At 51.3% G+C, this 24239-nt stretch overlaps 1 protein-coding gene across 1 annotated transcript in view; it reads right to left on the bottom strand.

Annotated features, from left to right (window-relative positions):
* Positions 1–320: 320 nt before the first annotated feature.
* ABCC1 (ATP binding cassette subfamily C member 1) overlaps positions 321–24239 on the bottom strand; it is a 136929-nt gene continuing 113010 nt past the window's right edge. Inside the window, exons 21-31 of the mRNA XM_041747393.1 lie at positions 23837–23972; positions 20732–20939; positions 18446–18756; positions 13981–14180; positions 12039–12165; positions 11143–11244; positions 8256–8402; positions 5936–6094; positions 5095–5261; positions 3913–4107; positions 321–3407 (exon numbers count right to left, since the gene is read on the bottom strand). Coding sequence (XP_041603327.1) covers positions 3299–3407; positions 3913–4107; positions 5095–5261; positions 5936–6094; positions 8256–8402; positions 11143–11244; positions 12039–12165; positions 13981–14180; positions 18446–18756; positions 20732–20939; positions 23837–23972 — 1861 coding nt within the window. The 3' untranslated portion in view covers positions 321–3298. The remainder of the gene's footprint in view (positions 3408–3912; positions 4108–5094; positions 5262–5935; positions 6095–8255; positions 8403–11142; positions 11245–12038; positions 12166–13980; positions 14181–18445; positions 18757–20731; positions 20940–23836; positions 23973–24239) is intronic.

Raw genomic sequence — 24239 nt, forward strand, 5'->3', positions numbered from 1 at the left:
GATGGGGACCATGTGACAGGGGTGATGGAGTGGCCGCCCACTCTGTCGTGTTTTTGCAGGCTCACTATGGCTCCCCGGTGGAGCACAGACTGTACTGGAGGTAGGGGTGGCCAGGGCGGAAGCTGGGCAGTGGCTGAGGTGGGGTGGCTGTCCTAGGGACACAAGGGAGGGGCCAGCATGGCGGTAACCAGATGGCAGAGAAGTGGTCAGATTCTTAGTGCTCTGCTGGAATGTGCTGCAGGACCCACATGGGGAGCGTCACGTGAATCCCCACTCCCCTCTGGCCTGGGGGCCCGTTCCCATGTGAGCAAGGCTGGCACTGAGCCTAGGGTCTGGCACACAGGAGGTGCCCCCTGCTTCCATGGCACTAAAGCACTTACCTGGATGAGCAGGGGAGCAGGTGCTCCAGCCCCAACCTCGGTGCTTCGGGCTCCCCCCTCTTCAGGGTTAACGCTGCATGTGGCCTCCCCTTCCAGAAGGGGAGTGAGCTCTAACCCAGGCCCCCCAGGCAGCCCCACAGGCACACGCCAGGTCATACACCTGGAAACCCGTGTAGGACCTGACCTGAGACCGCACATCTAAAACCGAGCCCCCACTTGCACGTCCAAATACTGGCATTCGGACAGGAACCACCCGACCAGCTCGTCTTCATGGGGCGCTTCCACAGCCCAGTCCCTAACGGGGGGCAGCAATGCTGTGAGACCGCCAGTGCCCAGACACTCCTTCGGTGCATTTACTTGGCACGTGGTGGCAGGGTGCCGCAGGAAAGGCGTGCTCCCCAAACACAGGCAATTCTTTTCTATCCAGACTCCCCAGTTCAAAATCAGAAACCTAGCAGGCCAGCCTCACTTCCCAGCTAGCGGCAGCTCAGAAACCATGTAAAGCGACCACAGGGTCCCTACGCACCTAGCGCTCTTCCCTACGCAGCCCTGCATTTCCCAGCTTCCTTTGAGGTCGGGGCCACGTGGCTGATTGTGGCCAACGGTCTGAGTGGATCTGACATGTGTCGCTTCTGGTTTGGGGCACCTCGGCCCTGGGTGTGCGTCCTCCACACTTTCCCCTCCCCCCGTGGTGCTCATCTCTGGAAGCCAGCCCCTAGGAGGGGAGGCTGTGAGACACCAGCACAGTCTGCATCTCTCCGTTGCTGCAGGAAAGGCAGGGGATCCTAGAGGGGCGTGGGACGCCCATCAAAAAATACATGAGTCAGAAATAAACCCTTGTGTTCATCTCCTAAGAGTTTAGGGCTAATTTGGGACCTCAGCGCAGCCTGGCCTATCCTAACATAGGGGGATTCTCTAGAGTAATTTTGGCCACAGGGGACTTTGCCTGGTTCATGTTCTAGATCACCAAGGTCATGTACCACAAACACATCACTGCTCATCACCCCAACAATCCCATGGGGCAGGTATGAGCAGCCCCATTTTCTAGACCAGGCATCTGAGGCACAGATGTCAAGCGACTTACCGAGGGTCAAAGGCCAGCAAACCACAAGGGCAGGCAGGGTCAAGCCCAGGCTCTGTCTGCTGTGCCATGCCCACACCCCACTAAACCCCACCTGCTGCTTCAGCTCTCACGTCCCAGTCCTGGATGGGAGCTCCCACTGGAGACAACGGGTTTGCCACAGACAAAGAACAGGAAGCAGGCAAGAGGTCACCCCGTCCTGACCTCTGAAGGACATGGCAATGCCGCTAAGGCCCCAAAGAATACAGAACCACCGTTCAGTAAGAAACAAAATATTTTTTTTTACTGTAAATTATTTGCAAATGTTCATGTTTCCAGTGTAAGTCATTAGAAAAAGATCCCCAAGAAAAACTTGGTTTATCTAATGTGAAAGAATGGTATAACTTACAAAAAAATAAATATGTATTTCCACCTAAAAGAAGAAAGTTGCCTCTCTGGGTTTGAAGTCAGCAATTATGCATCTTGGAGCAGCAGTGACCTTCCTCTGTGTCTTGGGTCTCTCTCTGGTCTCTGAGAGACCTACAGGACGGGCATCGAAGGACTCTGCTTCTCCATCTTCTTCCAGGAACACAGGGACCACCCATCTGTTGCCTGCCGGCTGATGCGGCTACTCCCTGGGAATGCTGCTCCTCAACCAATGCTTCCCTCCCAAGAAGCTACAGTCTTGAGATTGTTGTTCTCCTGGAGCAGCGCTTAAAAACAAAAAAGCCATAAAAACAACCAAAAAAAAAAAAAAAAAAAAAAGAGAAAGAAAAAGCGATCACTGATCTTCGTGAATGGGTCCTTTCCTTGTTGTGGAAGAGACTCGGTAACGCAAGGTCAGTTCTCCACACCGCCATCCTTCAAGCCACCCAGATGCCAAGGGCGAGAGAAGAAATCTAAACGCGCGGAGGAGGCTCAGCAGGGCTCTTTCCAGCACGTATAGGGTGCTCGCGGCCTTGACCGCTTCCTGACCAGCGGCTGACCTTCTCTCGGGGCCTAGAGCAGTAAAGCCATTGCAGCGATGGGTAGAAGAGGGAGGGAAGAAAGCAAGACGAGTGGAGGAGGATCTGAACGGCCGGCCGGGCTGGGGAGTCGGCCCTGAGATGATCTCCGGGGCCCAGAGCTCCAGGTCCGGATGGCCCAGGGGTCCCACTGAGTCCCGTCTGCAAGGCGTCGGTGGACGTGGAGGCTGCCCCTGGCCTGGGAGGCAAGTACTGATGGCGCAGGGCTGGGCCGTGGGTTCCCAGCATCTGAACGCCTGGAAGACCAGATGGTGGGAGAGGAGAAGGTCCTTGGCCCTCGGGGTACTGCCCGAGGTAAGAGGGGTCTTCCCAGGCCCCTCACCTCCCATCTGCAGCCCCCGGGAGATGAAGCACTCTGGTGGAGCCAGACGAGGACGCGAGAGGTATGGGGACAGCTGTCGGGGGCCGCGGAGCTCCTCAAAGACAGAACCGTCGACTTTGGCTGGAGAGATCTGAGGCAGTTGGCTGGATTTGGTCACTAGCATATCTTATGAAACCAATTTCTCTGGCAGTCTGTCTGCCAAAACCTCCTTGCAGAGCACCAGGAGCACGAGTGTGCCTTCCCAGGGGCGTGAGAACGGCAATGGAGGCAAGGCTGGGGAGCACTTTGGGTGGGCTGTACCTGGGTCTCTTCTGCTTCACGGCCAATTCCAGCTTGGGGGCCAGACGGTGGCTACTTTACATGTTTTGGTTTTTGGGGTTGGTTGGTTTTTTAAATTTTTGGTTTCAGTATATAGGAGGCTTAGGTTTGCAAGGATAGTGCCTCACTGTGTCATTCTTGGATGCTGGCAGGTCGGCCCTGCAATTCTGACAGGACGCACCAGCTCCGGGGCTCACACCAGGCCAGCATCTTTGGCCATGCTGTAGAAGAGACCTCTCTGCTGTAGGAGTTCGGAGGGTTGGCCGCACTCTCGGATCTCTCCCTTGTCCAGGACGATCACCCTGCAAGAGGAGGAGACACAGACATGAGCAACAGGGAAGGGGGTGGGCACCTTGTGCCCCCAAGAACCACCCAAACGAATCCCTGGCTTTGGGTCAGGCCCCCAACATCTTCTGCTAGGACTGTTGGACTGCTGCAGTAGCCTTCCAGCTGGCTGCCATCCTCGAGCCCTCCTGCTCAAAGTCAAAGTCCTGTGATGCTCACCCCCAGAACTGGCTCTCTTTTTCTAGTACCTTCCCAGTGTTTATTGTCTGTCTCCACACCCAGCCCCCACCTGACCCAGAAGGTCTCACAGGCAGGCTCCTTATCTGCTACCCCCCTCCTGAGTCCCCAGCGCCTACAACAGGGCCGGGAAGTGAGAGGCACTCCACACATGTGTTGACTGAACAAATGATGCAGTGATGCCAGCAGTGCCCAGGGGAAAGAGGGCTGTCACCAGACACAGGACGGCGCTGAGTGAACGGGGCCATCCCCTGGCCGGGAGGCCTCCAGTGCCAGGAGCCTCACCTCGTGTAGTCCATGATGGTGTTGAGGCGGTGCGCGATGGTGAGGACGGTGCAGTCGTCAAACTGCGTCCGGATGGTAGACTGAATGAGGTCATCGGTTTCTAGGTCTACGGCCGCCGTGGCCTCGTCCAACACGAGGATCTTGGTCTTCCTCAGCAGAGCCCGGGCCAGGCACACGAGCTGGCGCTGCCCGACACTAGACCAGGAGACAGAGGGTCAACACCATCCCTGCCCCCAAGCCCAGGCCTGCACTGCAAGAAGGGACGGGGGACACGTGGTGTCGCCGAGACCAGGAGGGCCCTGATACTTGCCACTCTCCCCATGCCTGCGCCTCTGGCACGTGTCACTGACTGCTCGGGACATTCCTGCTAATGAGCTAGAATTGGGCTCAAATCGTGTTGCAAACAGGGCTCGGAGTGGATATCCAAACTAACTGACCAGTTCGACATGGGTGGTGTGGCCAAGCACTAAATGGCCCCATTCCCGTCCCTTCCCAGTTGACTCGGGACTTGGTCATGGGTCTTGCTTTGGTCAATGGGATGGTGGCAAACATAAGGCCAGTGGAGGCTCGCAGAGGGAATGCACGCCAGGGCTTGCTCACGCGTGCCCCTGTGCTATCACCATGACACCGTGGCTGGGCTGGGCCGCTGGAGGAGGTGGCGCCTGTGAAGCCGACCATAACTGCCCCAGTGGACCCCCAGCCACACATGGGAGCCAAGAACAGCAGAGCCCCACATGCTGCAGCAGCTGAACACATCCGAGGTTTGGTGGCTGGTTGTCACCGGGATGGGTAAGGAATTAATGACACTGGAGCAGGACTCAGGTTCCCCAAGGCAGTGGGTGGAGACTCAGAGGGCTCAGAGACGTGCTATTTACTGACTGATACAGAAGCCTTTCAACAGTCGAACAACTAACAATCACTCTGAACCAACTAAACCCAGTGTGAGAAAGGAACCACACTGGCCATCCTGGCTACACCCCACGGTACAACGGGCCTGGACTGAAACCCATCTTACCCACGCTGAAATCAAGGCTCCAAGGGGTTAAGAGAAAACGGCTCATCTGTGGCAGAGCTGGATGGACTCAAACCCAGGCCGGACACACCCAAAAGGACAGAACTGTTCAACACCTGGACGGAGGTGGAGCCCAGGAAGCCCGATCAGGGCCTCACACCCCTGCCTACCTCAGGTTCTCTCCGCCTTCTGCACACTCTTGGTTTAGCTTATCGGGAAGGCCTGACACGAAGTCCTTCAGGTGAGCCAGCTCCAGGGACGTCCAGACTTCTTCGTCTGAGTACTGGCTGAACGGGTCCAGGTTCATGCGGAGCGAACCCGAGAACAAAACAGGGTCCTGTTCAGGGAGAAGACGGCAGGTGAGGCTCACGTCAGGCTGGATGCGCACAGGGGTGAACAGGGAGGACGTGCAAAGTTCTAGCCAGAATTGTTCAAGACAGGATTCCAGGGTTCCTTGGAATCACTATTTCTGGAGATATGAGTAATGAGGGGGGAGGAAAGGTTCGGAAAAATCCTGGGGTAACTGTAATAAAATAGATTTCTTTTGGCAAAACTTCCCAGAGCCTCCAGTACACAGAAGCTTCTGGAAGGTGGAAGCAGCATGGGTAATTCCTTGGCATAGAGTACTAGGGATTCCTCCTTGTTCCCTGCCTTCAAAGGAAGAGTCTTAGAAGAAATTTTAGGAAAAATAACATGACAAGGCAACTCATTAGGGAATCGCCCCCTACAGGAATCAATCTAGAAGATTCGTATTTCTTGCCTGGCTCTTAAGAGGCTTACTTTTGTCCTGAGTGGAGCCAGGAGGAGTAAAAGAAGGATACCCAGTTAATTTCCACTATTATTTATACACTAAGAGGAGATTCAGTGGCAAAGCAACAGCATCATTTCAATGAAAATAACAAACTAGGAAAAAAAATAACAAAGTAGGAATACATTCACATTTGTCCCAAAAACATGCATACATGGCTCTCTGTATGCCCCACTCATGCCCCCGTTGCGCCCAGACCCCACCTGCGGGATGATGGTGATCTTGACGCGCAGGTCATGCAGGCCGATCTTGGCAATATTGATACCGTCGATAATGATCTCCCCCTCGGCAGACTCATTGATCCGAAACAAGCCCAGGGTCAGGGACGACTTCCCAGCTCCCGTCCGCCCCACGATGCCCACCTGTGTGACAGGAAGGGCCCAGGGTGAGGTGGGAATGCTGCTATCCGGGTGTCACCTCCTGTCTGTCCCCAGTGTCTGCCCTAAAGCAGTTAAGTCATCTGGTCAACCCAGCACCCACCACAGCCTTCCCCACCAACAGCTTCCCAGGGACACTCCTTCAGGGGCCGTGCTGGCCAACGGTCAAGAAGGACTTCCTTCTCTGTGCCAGCTCTTTTTAGAACTAATGGTAATCAGCCCTCTTGATAGGTTAGTACAGACCTCCTAAAGGGACAGGGCTCGGGTGAGCAGAAGGGATTTTCCATAAAGCCCTATTTTTGTCTCTAGGTAATAGTAATAAGTCAGGTGTTTTCCTCATACTGTTTTTCAACCCTTTGACGGTGAGCTTCCCATCCCAAGCTGTGGAAGTATCTCAAAGATTCAAGTAGATCCCCCTGCACACCTCCTCCCTCCATCCTGGCTGCATGAGCAACAAGAACTTATGGATAGGACCTGGTCTCCATTCATCCTCTCTTGCTAATTTTTTTAGATTTTTATTTATTTATTCACGAGAGACACAGAGAGGGAGGCAGAGACACAGGCAGAGGGAGAAGTTCCATGTAAGGAGCCCGATGCAGGACTGGATCCCAGGATTCCAGGATCATGTCCTGAGCCGAAGGCAGACTCTCAACCACTGAGCCACCCAGGCATCCCTCCACTCATCCTCTCTTGAGGAAACAGCGCTCCGTGTTCAGTGGCCAACAACTGACATTCCTGACATCCAATTACAACCCTTCCCTTCTCATCCGGGCTCTTGAAAGGCAGGCTTCCTCCAGCCTCTAACCGAAATGTCAAACAGCAGAGACTCACAATGGAAAGTGAGCCATAAAGATCACCACCCACTCTGTTTTTCCCCTTGTTCACTTAGAGAAATTATCTAATGGGAATGAAACATTCTGAGCCTTGAGGTAGAAGGCATTTTAGCAAATGCCTATGTTCAGGGGATCCCTGGGTGGCTCAGCAGCGCCTGCCTTTGGCCCAGGGTGTGATCCTGGAGTCCCGGGATCGAGTCCCGCATCGGGCTTCCGGCATGGAGCCTGCTTATCCCTCTGCCTGTGTCTCTGCCTCTCTCTCTATCATAAATAAATTTTTAAAAATCTTTAAAAAAAAATGCCTATGTTCAGAGATGAAAGAAACACTGTCCTCTGGCAGACGGCTGGGAAGACCTTTCCTCTGATTCCTAAGGAGGCTCTAAGGGTCTCAGGCCAAGGATGTCTTCCAGGAACAGCTTGGGACTAGGGGTATGTTCCAAAATTCTGACAATCTCACATGTTCACTGAGCTATCCCTCGCGGTGACGATGGCATCTTTCTATTCCAGGTGTGAGGAACTCAAATGCCTACAGGAGCCCAGTAGGCACGTAAGTGAAACAGGGAGGGACCAGGTGAGCTGGGAGGCTCTCGTCTTGTCTAGAAAGAAACCAGGCAGGGAGTGTAAGCCCAGTGTTGCTAGATTTTCTGCAAGAAACGCAGGAAGTTGGGGCACCTGGGTGGCTCAGTCGGTGAGGCATCCAATTCTTGATTTCGGCTCAGGTCATAATCTCAGGGTCATGTGACTGAGCCCCACATCAGGCTCCACACTTAAGATTTCTCTCTCCCTTTGCCCTTTCCCCTACCACCTGCCTGTACACGTGTTCTCAAAAAAAAAAGAAAAAAAAAGCAGGAAATGGATTTTTGTATAAGACACACTTGATTTTTCAATATTTGTAATGTATTAAGATTTTTTTCTAAATATTTATTTATGAGAGAGAGAGAGAGAGAGAGAGAGAGGGAGGCACAGACACAGGCAGAGGGAGAAGCAGGCTCCATGCAGGAAGCCCGACATGGGAGTCCATCCATGGGACTCCAGGATCACACCCTGAGCCAAAGGCAGATGCAAAACCGCTGAGCCACCCAGGCATCCCTGTATTCAGATTTTTTTCAAAACATACCTCCGGGCCTCATCTGGCTCCCTGCTAACAATATGCAAGGCACCTGGGACACTCTAGCAGCTTCTACTTCCACAAGCCCCTCCTAGATAAGGCCAACCCACCCCACGGAATCAGACTGTGATAAACTGGAGAAACGATGCACCTGGTTGCAAGCTATGTCCCGCTGTCAACGGTTGGGGGAACAAGGCGCACCCACCTTTTCCCCTCCGTTGATGGTGATGTTGATGTGCTTGAGAACCAAGTCCAGGTTTTCTCGGTAGCGGAGGCCGTAGTCCCGGAATTCCACTCGGCCCACCTGAGGCCAGGTGCTGGGTGGAGCCATCTCCTGGATTTGCCAGGGAGCCTGTGATGAGGAGGAGTGCGGGGGGAAGAGACAGGGTAAAAGATTTTAAGTCCGTCTCTGGAGCCTCAAGGCTACAGGTTGTGGCTGCACAACCCCTGTGACGTCATCGCCCTCCCTCTGGCTCACTCTGCTCCCCCCCATGGCTGCACTGTTCCTCAGAAGCACCTGCACACCCCGCCCCTGGGCCTTTGCACACACTGCATGGAAGGCTTTTCCCCAAACTCCCCTCTGGGCATGCTCCCTCACATGCTGCACATCTCAGGGCCATTCATACCACCCCTGTGCTCTGGGCCCTCTATCCCCTCCTTGCTTCATTCTCCTTCAGACCATGTGGCAGCTCCCTGCATTTGAGGTATGCTTTTATTTGCTTATTCCTGTCACCCATGCCCCCGGAATGTCCCCTCTATGAGGACAGGTTCATTCACTGTTCGCTGCCACCCTCCGGGGCCGACAGCACACAGGAGGGACTCCGTGAATATTCACGGACCGAATCAATGAATGAGTGGTCTTCTCTGGACAGACACGAGGGCAGAGGTGTTACTCTGAATGGTGTTGCCTTCTACGTGTGGAGTAGAGGGCAACTGTAAAGCAAAGGCTGATGCTTTTAAAGATCAGGGTCACATGACCTCATTTAATCCTCACTACAACTCCATGAGTGGGGTCCTTACACATGAGGAAACCGACACAGAGAGGGTAAGTAACCTGCCCAGGGTCCAGGGTCACACAGCCCTGAGTTCTGAAGAGCTTCTTAGTTCAGTTCAATACCTCCTGAGTGCTACAACTGGGTGTGCTCTGGGCCAGCCTTGGGGCTAGCTTGGGGGAAACTGAGAAATGGAGACGACAATGAAAGGGAACTTTCATCCTTTCTTCTCCATAAACTTGTTAGATTATTACTATTTTTTACAACAAGCATACTTTCCTTTCATAAATTTATGTGTATAAATGAAGGGGATAAGCTCTACAAACATAGGGGGCCCTGGAAGAGAAGTGGGTGGAACTTTCAAACTATGAATAACATAATTATTATGTTATAACATAACATAAATATTATGTTAACTAATAACTATATTCACACACAAATATGTATTTTTATGGTGGTAAGATCCTGGATGATCTTTACTTTCTTTGGTATTTTTCAAGCATATTCTTATTCTAAAAACATAAAACTAAAAAATCAAAAGAAATAAAAACAAGGCACTTTAGAGAAAATTAATTTCATACTTCAGATGATGAACTGCATGGCGTGAGAAATTGATCTTAAAAGCTATTGTGCAAACATTATATGGTCTCATTCATTTGGGCAATATAAATAATAGTGAAAGGGAATAGAAGGGAAGGGAGAAGAAATGGGTAGGAAATATCAGAAAGGGAGACAGAACATGAAGACTCCTGACTCTGGGAAACGAACTAGGGGTGGTGGAAGGGGAGGAGGGTGGGCGGTGGGGGTGACTGGGTGACGGGCACTGAGAGGGCCACTTAATGGGATGAGCACTGGGTGTTATTCTGTATGTTGGCAAATTGAACACCAATAAAAAATAAATTTATTATAAAAAAAAAAGCTATTGTGGGCAGCCCAGGTGGCTCAGCAGTTTAGTGCCACCTTCAGCCCAGGGCGTGATCCTGGAGACATGGGATGGAGTCCCACCTTGGGCTCCCTGCATGGGGCCTGCTTCTCCCTCTGCCTGTGTCTCTGCCTCTCTCTCTCTCTAATGAATAAATAAATAAAATCTTAAAAAAAAATAAAATAAAAGCTATTGTAAAAAAATAAAATCAATGCCCTGGGAAGACCCCTGGTGTAACACATATTTATCTCCACAGGGGGCGCTCGCACCATTCTGATCAACACCCTCCAATGACATGGGACCTGGTTCCCAGGAGTGAGTTAGAGCCTGAGTGTTAAGGACAGGGCACCGCTCACCTCTGCAGATGCCTCCAGACAGCTGGAGCAGGGCCCTGCTCTCATCCCCAAGGGGCACTTTCTGGGGAGGCAGCGTGCCAGTGGTAACCGTACAGACCTGCCATTTGCCAGCCATGTAATCTCGGGCAAGTAACTTAACCCTGTGTCTCAGTTTCCTCATCTGTAAAATGGGATCGTGATAGAATGAGAATTACGAGGCTACGGAGAGGTTGTACGAAGTACTCCATGTCAGATGTGTAGTACAGGGCCTGACACCCCTCCGAGGGCACAATATGTGTCCCTATCACTACCAGTGCCGTCTCTCCAGGCATTAACCATGATCGCCATGATGGTCACTACCACTGCTGTTGGGGGTGGTGTGCAAGCAGAAAAAGGCAGTTCTAAGGACAATGGGCCACTGAAGTCTGGACACTTGGGTCCTACTCCCAGCCATTCTGACCACGTGTGACCTTGGATCAGCCACTGTCCCTCCCTAGGCCGCCCTTTGTTCCACCTATAAAATGGGGACTTCCGTTGAATAACTGCAGGGTTCCCCAAACTTTGGCCAATTCCCCACCAACATCCACATACTGATTCTCTTGTTAGTGACTTTCAGTGCTTTGAATCAACTCACTGGTAAATTAATTTTTAAACTTAAAGGGGAAGCTAGTGTCTCATTTTCCATAACAGAAGCCCTCATACACATATGTGACAAGTAACAGAAGACAATTCTTGTTGAATAGAGGTTGCCTGTGGGAGGCACGCAGGCTGTGGCTCAGCGGACTGTCCGGGCTAAGTCACGGTGAAGAGGTCAGGAGAGGTCAGGCCGGGGGCTGGCTTTACCTCTTTCTCCGTTTCTGAATACTCCTTCAGCCTCTCCACGGCCACAATGTTGGTCTCCATCTCGGACGACATGCGAACCAGCCAGTTCAAGTACGTGGTGACCTGAGGGCAGAAGAGCCACACGGAGCTTCTAGAGCGAGCATGAGTTGCTTTATCTTAGGAAGTAATTATGAGTTACGAAATGTTTTAGGTAAGATAAGGTCCAGAAAATAACAACCTCGCGCACGGCCACCACCCGGATGGGCTCCACTGCACTTCTTAAGCAAACACGTTTCAAAATGACCCCTGGGCCACGCAAGTCATCAGAGAAGACATCAGAAAATATCTTTAACTAGATGGTAATAAGAAAACACAACATATCCAAATTTGGGGGACCAAGCTAAAGCTGTGATGAGAGAGAAAGTCATAGACAGAAAAGCATGTTTCTTGTAGCCAGAGGCATCCTGTTGGCCGTCAAAGGCTTTCCTGGACTAATGGGGAAATCCTGGCCACAGGTCTCCTTTCCCCCAGTGCCAGTGGGTCACCGGGCTTCTCACAAGCTGCTCGGCCCCTTCCCCCTCCCTCAGCTCCTGGCCGGATTCAAAGAGCAGGCCTAAGAACCTGACAACTGACTCCACCATTAAGGGAATTAGAAAATCCAGCTGAAGGGCGCCTGGGGTGGCTCAGCTGGTTAAGCATCTGCCTTCAGCTCAGGTTATGAACTCGGGGTCCTGGGATCGAGCCCAGGTTGGGCTCCCTGCTCAGCAGGGGACCTGCTTCTCCCTCTCCCTCTGCTGCTCCCCCTGCTTGTGCTCTCTTGCTCTCTCTCAAATAAATAAAATCTTTTTTAAAAATGCAGCTGAGAGCACCCCCCTTACCTGCAGGGAGAATGACACAGACAGAGCACCCCCTCTTACCTGCAGGGAGTAGGACACGGACAGGCCCACCAAGCCAGCGCTGAGACTGTGCCTGGAGATCACGGAGAACAGGGCGGCGAACAGGACGATGCAGTTGCCTACACACTCCAGCCGCACGGCCAGCCACCTGCCCACAGACACATGGATGGATGGACGGACAGACATAGACATGAACACACACACACACACACACACACACACACACACCTGGAGTCAGCTTTCCAGAGATCTTGTTTCTGGTTCAAGCCAGGGGTGGGAGGGTGGCTGGGGTGGGCACTTTGCTCACTGAAATAACTCCCCGAGAGTTCCTGAGAAAGGCCTTCTCTGACCTCTCATGGGGGAAGGGGGAGCCAAAGGGACCGGGTCTCCCTACTTCCTCATTAATCTGGCAACCCCAGGGATTAAAACAGAGTTCTCCAGAAGCACACTTCCCAGGAAACCGAACCTTGCCTTTTTAAGAGCCAGCTTTTTCTCACTGGAAGCTTTAAAATATACCCCTGCAGACCCATCTTTAAAATGATATCTGGGAAAGTTCCTAAATACCAAGAAGCCGTTAACTGTAAGAGGCACACCACTGATTTAAAATAACCTTCCCTAAAAAAAAAATAAAAATAAAAAAAATAAAAAATAAAATAAAATAAAAAATAAAAAAAATAAAAAATAAATAAAAAATAAAAAAATAAAAAATAAAATAACCTTCCCTTGGGGCGCCTAGCTGGTGATCTCATGGAGCGTGTGACTCTTGATCTCGGGGTTGTGGGTTCGAGCCCCACGCTGAGTGTAGAGATTACTTAAAAATAACCTTCTCTTGGCAGGAAAGGGGAGAAAGGAGAGAAATAAGCTATTTTTCAATGTTGCTCTACTGTTCCCAGAGCCAGATCATCCTCCTTCTAGAAATGTTAAAATGTATTATTTTACTTCTTGAAGTATAAACAGACATATTATTGGCTTAAAGCTTACTTTTGCAAGATATCACATGACATTAGGACTATGAATGTTTTAAGGTATAAAAAGCATTTTAGGGGACACCTGGGTGGCTCAGCGACTGAGCATCTGCTTTTGGCTCAGGTCATGATCCTAGGATCTGGGATCGAGTCCCACATCGGGCTCCCTGCATGGAGCCTGCTTCTCCTTCTGCCTGTGTCTCTCATGAATAAAAACCTTAAAAAAAAAAAAAAATCCTCTAGGGAGATGGGTGTCTTGATCTTTTTTGGCACTAGAGCCCCTCAGATTCATGTGACTGATGTTCCCGGGTATGTAGCTTCTTCCAAAGAGCCAGATTTGACAAACTCTAAGAATTCTGCAGGGGAGCACAGGGTCTCCAGCAATTCATGGTGTCTGCCCCCAGTCTTACAGTCTAGGGTTCTACTATGTATGACGGGGCTGACGTTTGGTTAGGATGGGTCGCTCCCAAGGTGCTGTCACCTTCTTCCCAGAATTTTCCATCCCACATCTCAAAACATATATCCGGACATGAGTGAGGAAGCTCCCCTTTTAGGGATAAATCAGACACTTTTCTGAATTTAGTTATCAACAAGTACCAAACGTCTGCCCCTTCTTCTGAATTAACGCCAGGACTGGCGGATGGCTTCCAATGCTCATCACAGGAGGGTGGTGGGTGACTGCCTCTCAGCCAAGAATGGGGACACGAAAAACACTGGCTGAGTCGGCCTGTCCCTGATGATCTCTTATAAGTAAGTAAATACATAAAGGACAGCTGTGGCAGTAGTTTCCGACTCTGGAAAACCGTGGCCTCTGCATTGATGCAACGCTTGGAGCTGCAATGCTCCAGTCTGCTTTCCATGGTCGTTCCGTCCCGTTGGCCCACCCAGTCTAGCCATGCCCCATGCGAGGGCCTGAGCCTGGCTGCACACCTCCACCCCCAGGAACTAAGCAGCGTTCTTGGACTTTCACCTCCATCCCACGGGCCTCCTGCGCCCACCTGTTGGCCACGATGCTGGGGTAATAGGCCTTCTGGTTCTCATCCACCTTCAGGTCACTCTGGCGGATGAAACGCTCCTGCTCCTCGAAGGCACGGATAACGCTGACCCCCAGCAAGGTCTCATTGAAGTGGGAGTACACCGGGGAGCGGCTGACCGACTCGAGGCGCTTCAGCTGCCGGGAGGAGGCCACGTAAAACCTCTGGGGGAAGAGAACGGACCAGGGAGTTGGCAAGGCCCCTCCCACGATGCAGTGACAGCAGCGAAGCCTCATGCAGAGCCCACTATCCTAGCAGAGTTCCCTCCCACCCCCACCAAAGGATGAATGAATGAAAGAATGATTTATTTATTTATTTATTTATTTATTTATTTATTTATTTATTTATTTGAAAGAGAGAGAGAGCACGAGTGGGGGCAGAGGGAGAGGGAGACGCAGACTCCTTGCTGAGCAGGGAGCTGGATGCAGGGCTCAATCCCAAGACCTGGATCTGGTGACCTGAGCTGAAGGCGGATGCTTAGCCGACTGAGCCCCCCAGGTGCCCCAATCCTCGTACAGTTTTCAGTACTTTCACAGACACCAGCTCATGTAACACTCAGTAGACCCAGGCATAAAGCAGCTCTCTAACCTCCCCGCTAAGGTCTCGGGGCTACAAGCGGCCACAGGTGGCCAAGCTGGGGTCTGGACTCGGGGAGCCCGGCTGTGAGGTGCCCACTCCACGCTGTACCGCGTCCCTGAGCTGCTGACATCTGGGGTGTCAGGAACTCAGCAGTGTGGCTTTCAGCACAGGCTGTGAGGACAACCAGGCCTCGGTTGAAAGCCCGATGCCCCCGGGCCCCGTGGGCAGACATCCATCTGTTCTGCTCCTGCCCTAATAACCAGGGCAGACAGAACAAAAGCAAATTGCCCACTGGAAGCTTCGAGGAGCCAAGAATAGATGATGGACCAGTCACTGGAGGACACTGTGTCCTCAGTGTCCTTGTCTGTACAAACAGACCGCGGCTCCCCACTCCAGGGATCTAACGTCCATGCAGCCGCTCCGCAAGCGGCAGAACCAGACACAAGGCCAAGGCACGGAAACACGGGGTGGGCAGGGATATGGGCTCCCGGGGCTGTTTTGGGGCACAGTCCCCCCAGAGGGCTCTCACGGGGCTCTGAGATCAGCAGCCTTCCGGGCCCCAGCCACTCCGTAAGCTAATCTAGGGCCACGCCAACCAGGACAGTCCCGGGACGGTGGCTCTGTCAGCCCTAAGACCGGACAGGTGACCCCCACTGCCCTGAGCAAAACCCGGACGCCTCGGCCCTGCGGGATCTGCCCCGTTACCCTCAGCCGTGATGCCTCCTCTCCGGGCCTTTCTTTCTAAACATCCCGGATGCACATCATTCCCACGTGTTTTCCCTGCTCAACTTATGCCATTTGTCATACACTCAGGCTTTATTGACCACAGAAAGCTAAACTGAGGCGTATCCGTGTTTAAACTCAGTTAAAAAAAATATATGTATATATATATATCAGCTTCCCTTTTAAACTCCATTCCAGGGACCCCTGGGTGGCTCAGTTAAGCGTCTGCCCTTGGCGCAGGTCATGATCTTGGGGTCCTGGGTTCGAACCTCACATCAGGCTCCCTGCTCAGCGGGGAGTCTGCTTCTCCCTCTGCCCCTCCCCCCTGCTTGATCTAATAAGTAAATAAATAGAATCTTTAAACAACAACAACAATGAAAATAAACTCTTTTCTAGGAGACATAATCCATCTCTTAGATTCACCTTACTTACTCTTTCAGACCAAGTGCCTGGTGCTCGTGAATAAAAATACTGCTTGACACGTACCTGCCTGATACAGGCAGCGGGCTGTGAGCTAAGGTACTCGGACCTGTGGCTGGGAGGGTTTCACAGAGGCCAGAACATTCCACAAGATAGAAATGCCTCCTTTTGGCAACAAGGAGGCCCCAACACAATTCCATATCCTCACCTCTCTTCCATCACCTTTACATAAAAATGACTTGCTTTTAAATTAAATTAAAACAATAAGGGCATCCCCGGTGGCTCAAGCGGTTTAGCGCTGCCTTTGGCCTGAGGCATGATCCTGGAGTCCTAGGATCAAGTCCCAAGTCGGGCTCCCTGTGTGGAGCCTGCTTCTCCCTCTGCCTGTGTCTCTGCCCCCACCCCCACCCGTGTGTCTCTAATAAATAAATAAAATCACTCATTAATTAATTAATTAATTAATTAAAAAAACAATAATGGATACCCATTTCAAAATTTAGGGGGGATGATACAGATGGAAAGACTAAATTAAAATTAATTACGGGGTGTATTGGTTGGTGCAGTTGGTTAAGTGTCCAAGCCTTGGTTGCAGCTCAGGTCATGATCTCAGGGTCATGGGATTGAGCCCAGAGAATCGAGAATCGGGCTCTGTGCTCAGCAAGGAGTCTGGCTGGGACTCGCCCTCTGCCCCTCCCCTCTTGCACTTTCTCTCTCAAATAAATACATTTTTTTTTTAAATTACATTATATTATTCTAAGATAAGCACTATTTATTCCAATGTCAGTGTATAACCTTAGGCAGAGAGAACGTACATACATCTAAAGCCGTTTCTTAATCAAGACATAACATAACATTTCTATTATACTTCACAGCTTGATGAATTTTTATATTTATTTACAACTGCACACCCACTACTTGACCAAAGTCTAGAATATCTCCAGAATCCCAGATAATTCTTATGTCCTCTGGGTCAAAATCCCCAAGTTGTTTCTAGTTTGGGGCTAATCATGAACCAAGATGCAAAGAACATTCCAGCACCTTTTATTTCCTTTCTGGATACACTTCCTCATTTCTTTTGCATATACAGTGAGGGGAGACTGCTGGGTTGTAGGGTCAGTGTATATTTAGTTTAAAGCCATTAAAGAAAATCACATTTGGGGCACCTGGGTGGCATAGCCGGTTGAGCATCCGACTCTTGGTTTTGGCTCAGATTGTGATCTCAGGGTCATGAGATTGAGCCCCGAGTCTGGCTCTGTGCTAGGTGGGGAGTCTGCTTGAGATTCTCTCTCTGCTTCAGCCTCCCCACACTTGCATGCACTCTCTCTAATAAGTAAATTTTAAAAAAATAAAAATTAAAAAAATTAAAAACCCACATCCTTTCATAATCCCAACCCTCAGGGATATGTTTTCCTTTTGCTGCTTCCCTTTCCAGCTGTGCACGTGCACACTCCGCTTGCTTAGTTATAACAGTGCACACACAACATGATCCTTTGAACTTTGTTATTTAAAAATAAAATTGGTATTACAACAGCACCTCCCTAACTGTCCCCATTAACGGACAGAAGATCCTGTCATAGAATCACTGCATGGTCCTGCTGCTGGCAGCTGTGTGAGCTGCAGCAAATGCAGCACGGGGCCTATTTTGTTCCTTTGAACTGAGTCCCTCGGGAAAATATACAGCCAGGGTGTGAACACGGGTAATATTTTTAGTAAATGCAGCAGGACAAAACAGCTGGCGCCAATTTAAAGAGAACACAATGAAGGCACGAGAGACCTGCTCTCTCTGGTTCCACCTGCGTTCGACGCTCACCGACCACTGGGCCGCAGTATGGTGGAGTCGGGGGGGGGGGGGGCTGACTGATGGAGAGAGCACTTTGTGGTTCTCCTATTTTGTGCTGGGGTCATTAGGTTCCCATCTAAACCACTCCCCCACACCCCACACCCCCAGGAACCATGCAGCAGCTAACCTTCTCAGGGCGAAAAGGGGCAGTGCAAGGTCACCAACACAAGCTTTAGAATTAGACAGATGTGAGTTCCCACTCCCAGCTCCACCATCAGGGCCTCGATATGCTCATCTACAGCTGCAAGCACAGTTTCTGCTGTGGTAACCTAAGAAACCACAGTGACTCCACTGTCCCGTGCTCCCTTGTTCTGTTTTCCTTCCTCGGTCTTGTTTTCTGAACTGCAGATTAATGGCTGGAGCTCCAGCAGCCGTTTTGGGCCATGAGATCAACTAAAAATGAAGGCTTATGCAAAGATGGGTGAACAACAACCACAAAAAATCAGTCACAGAGTCCAGGATATTAACAGACTTGTGGATCTACCATCCCAGCCCTGGGTGACCCGCCTCTACCTTTCCACCGTGAGAAAGACAAAAATGTCTATGCTGTTAAAGCTGCTGTTATTCACATCTCCACTTTCTGCAAGGGCTTAGGACCTAAAGGATTTCATAAAACTCTCTTAATTGTAATAATCAATTTTAATAATATTAAAATAATACTGAACGTGTTTAATATCATTAGGAACTATTATAGCTCCCCCGCCCCTTTGAGAGGTGTTTAAAACTGACAATAACGAATTCAACCCTCCTCCAGCAAATTCCCAACAGCTCCACACTGAGGGAAGGGTCAGATGGAGTGAGCCCTTACCTCACTCGGGAGTAGCTCACAGAGCAGCGCTCATCCTACCCCAAGACCCCACCTCTCACCTGCACAAAGAAATAGATGAGGCCTAGCGGTGGGATGATGATGGCGGCGATGGGAGTGGCCAGCAGGATGATGATGCAGGCGCCGATGACGTTGAACAGGGAGCCCATGAACATCTTGATGACTTGTGGGATCATTGAGTCCACCGTGTCCAGCTCCTTAGAGAAGCGGTTCACCAGGTTCCCACTGGGGGTCCGCTCAAAGAAGCTCATGGGGGACCGGAGGACGTTCTGTAGCAGGTCGACGTGCAGGCGGCGGGAAGCGAAGATCCCCCCGATGGACACCGCCATGGAGTAGCCAAACACCGTGATACCTACAAACAATCTCGCCATAAACACCACAACGAAGGGACGTGGGCCGAGCTGGGGGCAGGCAGGAGTGGCCATGAGGATGCATCAGGCCTAGACTCTTATCTTTTAAGAATAACGGTGATTGTGAGGACAGCAGTGGCTATTATTTACTGAGGACTCACTATAAATTAAACACTGTGCAATAATTTTGCATGAATCTGATTTTCACACTGACTCTATATAAATCCTATTGGCACCCATTTTATGGAGAAGGAAACTCAAGGTCAGACAGGTGAACTCCTCTGCCCTCAACAGAGTCAGCCAATCAGAAGCGGAGCTGGGGTTCGGATCCAGGCAGCCTGCTCCAGGGTCATGCCCTTAATCTGTGTGCCATATCCCTCTAGACCCATGATGTGCAACAGAACTTTCGAGATGACGCTAATGTTCTGTGTCTACGCAGTCCAGTGTGGCTAGTGAGCACCTGAAATGTGGCTAGTGGCTCCTGGAGGGGATATTCTAGAACAGATGCTGCTGTGTGAGCCCAGGGAACTATCACACCCTCCCTGAGCCTCAGTGACAGTTTGGAGGCCAGTCCTTTGCCCTGAGGGGGTGGTTAGGGATTCAGAAATCTAAGAAATCCATGTCTGCTCTTCTGGTGTTCTTTCAAAGCTATCTCCTGGAGATCATGAGCCACACCCGTGGCTCCTGCAAACAACCCACAGGAGAGCACCTGTTTTCTGCGGAGACTCCACAGGGGTGGGGAGGCTTCCTCAAGGAAGCAGCGCTTAAAATGATGGGCTCTGGAGCCGACACTGGCACATCCTGCCTCTGCAACCCACCAGCTGTGGGACCCTCCCACAAGTCACTCAGCCTCTCTGCACCCCAGTTTCCTTATCTGTAAGATGGGGGCAGGGATACTTACCTCGTAGCACAGCCGAATGTAAAGGGCAATGTGCCTGGTGTACAGGAAGTGCTCAAACCTATGTTTATCATCTACACTTCCGTACCGCAGACACCGATATACGTCTGTACGTGTAGATGCCCACTGTTCTTGTGAGCACCTGAACACACAGCTCGTGCACTGTGTGGTGCACGGATTAAGAGCACGGGCTCCTGGTGCCAGACTGCCTCATTCAATGCCAGGGGGGCCATGTATTTGCTGTGTGACTCTGGGCAACATACTTAACCTCACTGGACCGTATAGTCTGTTTCTAAAATGGGCAACATATCAGCTTCTAATATTGTGGTGCTGCTGCAAAAGTCAAATAAAACCCATTCGAGTGTTTAGAATGTAACCAGGCATCAAGGAAGTGCTCAGGAAACATAAGCTCTTACTCCGAATGTCGTGGTGCTTGGAGATCTTCAGGCAACCACAGGAAGGGTAAACAAGGTTTCTCAACGTCGTCACTGCTGACATTTGAGGCTCGGTCACTCTGTTGCGGGGGCTGTGCTGTGCACCGCAGGACGTCTCCTGACATCCCTGGCCACTGCAAGCCAGCAGCACTACCCCCACCCTGTCCCTCTGTGACAGCTCAGAGTACCTCCAGACACTGCTACCTGTCCCCCCGGGGACAACATGGTCTTCACTGAGAATCACTGGCCTAAACTAATTCCCACCATCAGGCAGCAGGGAAGAGTCCACAAATGAAGAGTTTACAGAAGCCCCATCATCCTGACAGAGCAACGAGGCGCAAGGGCGCTTGCTCGGCAATGCTCCAGGGGGGCTGCTGTTCCTCAACTTTGCTCATCTGTAAAATGGGCACATTCGAGCTTCTCTCCATCTCCTAGGGCCTCATGAAACAGAGCATTGAAGAAATATTCGCTAAATGCCTGAGTGCCTACTAAGTGATAACTACTGTTCATGTGAGCGTGGCTTAGTTTGGGGGTTCACAAAACTCTGACAAGCAGGGGGGCTCCACTCCATAATAAGACACGGAAGTGGTTCCCAGGGCCCCAAATTGGGTGGACCGGGGAGGGTGGGGAGGGTAGGGCCCCCACCTTGCGAAATGCCCAGGGCTCCATAGACGCTCAGCCGGATTTTAGTATGCTCCTGGGTCCCGTTGACGATGGGGTCGTCGGTCCAGAGGCTGAGCCAGTAGTTCGAGACCAGGGAGGCAACGTGGTTACACAGGAAAAGGAAGATGCTCAGAAAGGAGATGAAAAGCCCGATCGCCTTCATGTAGTCCCAGTACACGGACAGCTTGACCTGCAGACCAGGGGAGCGAGGGCAGCTTGTAGACTGTTCCCACCAGGGGTCGGGCACTCCAGCCGCAGCTGTGCAATCCCATGCCCCCCACTCCCCACCTGTGCTCATATCCATGGCACAGTACCCCCCCTTGGGTTTTTTTGACAAAGTCAGTGGGAGATATAGTCAAGGCTTTTGGCCTCACAGAGCTTCCAGTCAAGTGGCAAGACAGGCCTTCCAGGGCCCAGATAAACGTATAATTATAGAGAAGGGCTAGAGCAGTGCAGAGTTCTGTGAGAGTATAAAACTGGGTATATTGGCCTAACCGAGGAGAGAGGTAATCAGAGGTTTTCCCTGAGGAAGCAACAACCAAGAGTTAATTAAGCAAGCAGAATGGGGGGCGGGGGAGGCACTCAGGGCAGTGGGAGCAGCATGTGTCAAGGCCCTGGGGTAGGAGGGAATGCACCATGTTTCAGGAAATGAAAGGAAGAATAAGATCAAGCTGGAGAAGAAGTAGTGGTCAGACCACACGGGGTCTGGGAAATCCTGTTTAAGATTCTGAGCTTTGGTCTAGGACCATCAGGAAGCCATCAAAGAGCAAATGTGGCACGTTGCCAAGCAACCAAGACCATGTGCTGGCCCCATTTCCTCTGAACAGCGACGGTCAGTCCTGCATCATTTCCACTGGCTTCCCATTGGCTGGTGCTTGCTTAAACTGCGCCCCCATGCCACGGGGCGATGAATGAGGATTTCTTCCATACTCCCCACGGAGCCCCAATTAATGATGTTCAGTCATCCAAAACGTGGCCTATGGCCTGACCTCAACACCAGAGACTGAGGTGACTGGCTTTGGGTCGCACCTGCCTGGCTTGGTTTCAAACAACACCAGGCATCCTTCCTTGTGTGTGTGCTCAGTGGCATTTTAAGCTCTTTCACACTGAATTCTGGGTCATAAAAACCATCTGTCGAATTACAGCCAGGTTGAAAGGTGACGGGTGAAAGGACAGAAGTCTTCTGTATAACTGAGTTTCTTTCTGAACTTTTCTGTTTTTCAAACTGAAATAGTGTGTGTGTGTGCGTGTGTGTGTGTGTTTTGGGGGGTGGGGTGTCCCAGAACTACGATGTGTACTGTCACCATTTGGCTTCGTCACAAAGCCCAGCAGACCTCTGATCTGCTGAGGCTGGAATTACATGCAGGACTTGGGGGCTCCTCGTGAGCAGCAGACATGGCAGGCGAGGGAGTGAGAAGTTTCTGAGAACGTGTGCTGAGCCCAGAGCCTCTCCTGGTCCAACTCTGATGAGTGACAAGCCCCCCACAGTCTGTTTTCCTTTTACGTGGAAGGCAGGTAGGTAATACCAGGACCTCCTCTGGGCAGTGTGGGATTACATAAGGATTAAATAGGCCTCCTATTCCTTCTCCAGCCCTAGATGGGCGGTCATTACCGCCCCCCTGAGGACCAGTGAGAGTAAGGAGGCAGGATGTACTGTGCCCGTGGCCATGGCGGTGAGGGGAAGATGGGAGAAGCAGCCTGGAACAGAGGTTTCAAGAGATTCTGGGTGCATCCAGGTAGATCCAAGAGAACGGTGTCCCGACCTCTCGTTTCTGTACCACCTCTCACGGTGGCCTGTTTATGTGTGTACTTATCTCTTTTTTAAAAAATTCCATTCCCTACTTTAAAAAAAATTAATAAGGGCAGCCCCGGTGGTGCAGCGGTTTGGCGCCACCTGTGGCCTGGGGTGTGATCCTGGAGACCCGGGATCGAGTTCCACATCGGGCTCCCTGCATGGAGCCTGCTTCTCCCTCTGCCTCTCTCTTTCTTGTCTCTATGAATAAATAAATAAAATCTTTAAAAAAAAATCAATAAACACACTACATGTGTGTTTTATTTTTTAAAATAAACTTTAGATCATGACCATAAATGGAAAATTATCAACACGTGCCCAAAATACATGATTGTGAAACTCCTCGAAGAGAACGAAAGCTTGAAAACCAGATTCCCCCTGTGATGAGGAGAACTTGGTGGTTTGTTCGTGCTAGGATCCGAACGCTGTGTCCAAGTTTGCACACTGAAATCCTAACCCCTCCATCCAGGGGCATGGTGTGCAGAGGAGGGGCCTCTGGGAAGTGGTCAGATGATAAGGATGGAGCCCTCAGAAGGGGATCTGCGCCCTTCTAAGAGGGGCCCCCGGGAACTCCTCACCCCTCCCGACCCTGAGGACACAGAGCAGATGGCTGCCTCTGAGCCAAGCAGCAAGCCTCACTACACGCACACCTGCTGGTACTTTAACCTGGGACCTGCCACCAGGAAGCGTGAGCAATAAAAGCAGGCTGCTTCTGAGTCACCCAGCCTGTGGCCTTCTGCTGAGCAGCCCCAACAGCCTGAGACAGGCATGAAAGAGCAACGGGCACCCAACTCGGGCTTTCTCACTATGTAATCGTTAGGGCTAAAAGAGAAATAAGAAACGGATCCCACCACATGCACACACACGTGCATGCACGGACGCACACATGCACACGGTCACGATAAGCGTTATGACGGAGGTGTTATCTCGCTCCTTCCTCCATACACTTTCCCCCACAGTGGAGAGGCGTGATCTAAAGCACCCAGATCCCCTGCAGCCAACGAGAGCCCTTCGCTGCTCCGAGGAGGCGGCAGCCAGTATAGCAGAGGCTACACACGCCAACGCTGGAGTCTGAGTGCCAGGGTTCAAATCCCAGCTCTGCCTCTCCCTGGCTGTGACTTTGGGCAAGTCCTCTTGCCTCTCCCGCCCGTTTCCGGCACCAGAAAAGAACATTTTTATAGGCTCATTGAGGGAGAGACACAATTTAACACAAACGAAGTGTTGTGCATAGGACCCACACGCAGTGGCATGTGGTGATACTGGCTGCTGCCCTCAGCGGGGGAGCCAGCCCTCACCTGCCCCGTTTGAGCCTTGTCTGCTTCCACCAGCTTCCAGGCATCCTCATTCTTGGGACCGGCTTTCTGCAGCTCAGCAGTGCTGGTATGGTGGCGGCTCATGTCCCCGCTGTAGGAGGAGGAGTTGCTGAGCTGTCTGGGGAAACCAAGGCACACAGCGTCAACCAAATGGAAGCCTCGAGCAGGGGTGCAACCCCAACAATGCGCCAAACTAGCTCAATCTTCCGATTTTACAGATGTGACATGAAGAGGGGGAAGGTGACACAGGGCCCCATGGAGAACTGTCCCTTTATGCAGGCATTATCCAAAAAGCACCTCTTTCCTGCCAGGGGTGGTCAGCAGCTTTCTACAGACCATGACATGTTATTGCAGATCACGTGGCCCAAAGATGTCTTTACAGACC

The sequence above is a fragment of the Vulpes lagopus genome, chromosome 3 (assembly GCF_018345385.1).
Source record: "Vulpes lagopus strain Blue_001 chromosome 3, ASM1834538v1, whole genome shotgun sequence".
NCBI lineage: Eukaryota > Metazoa > Chordata > Mammalia > Carnivora > Canidae > Vulpes > Vulpes lagopus.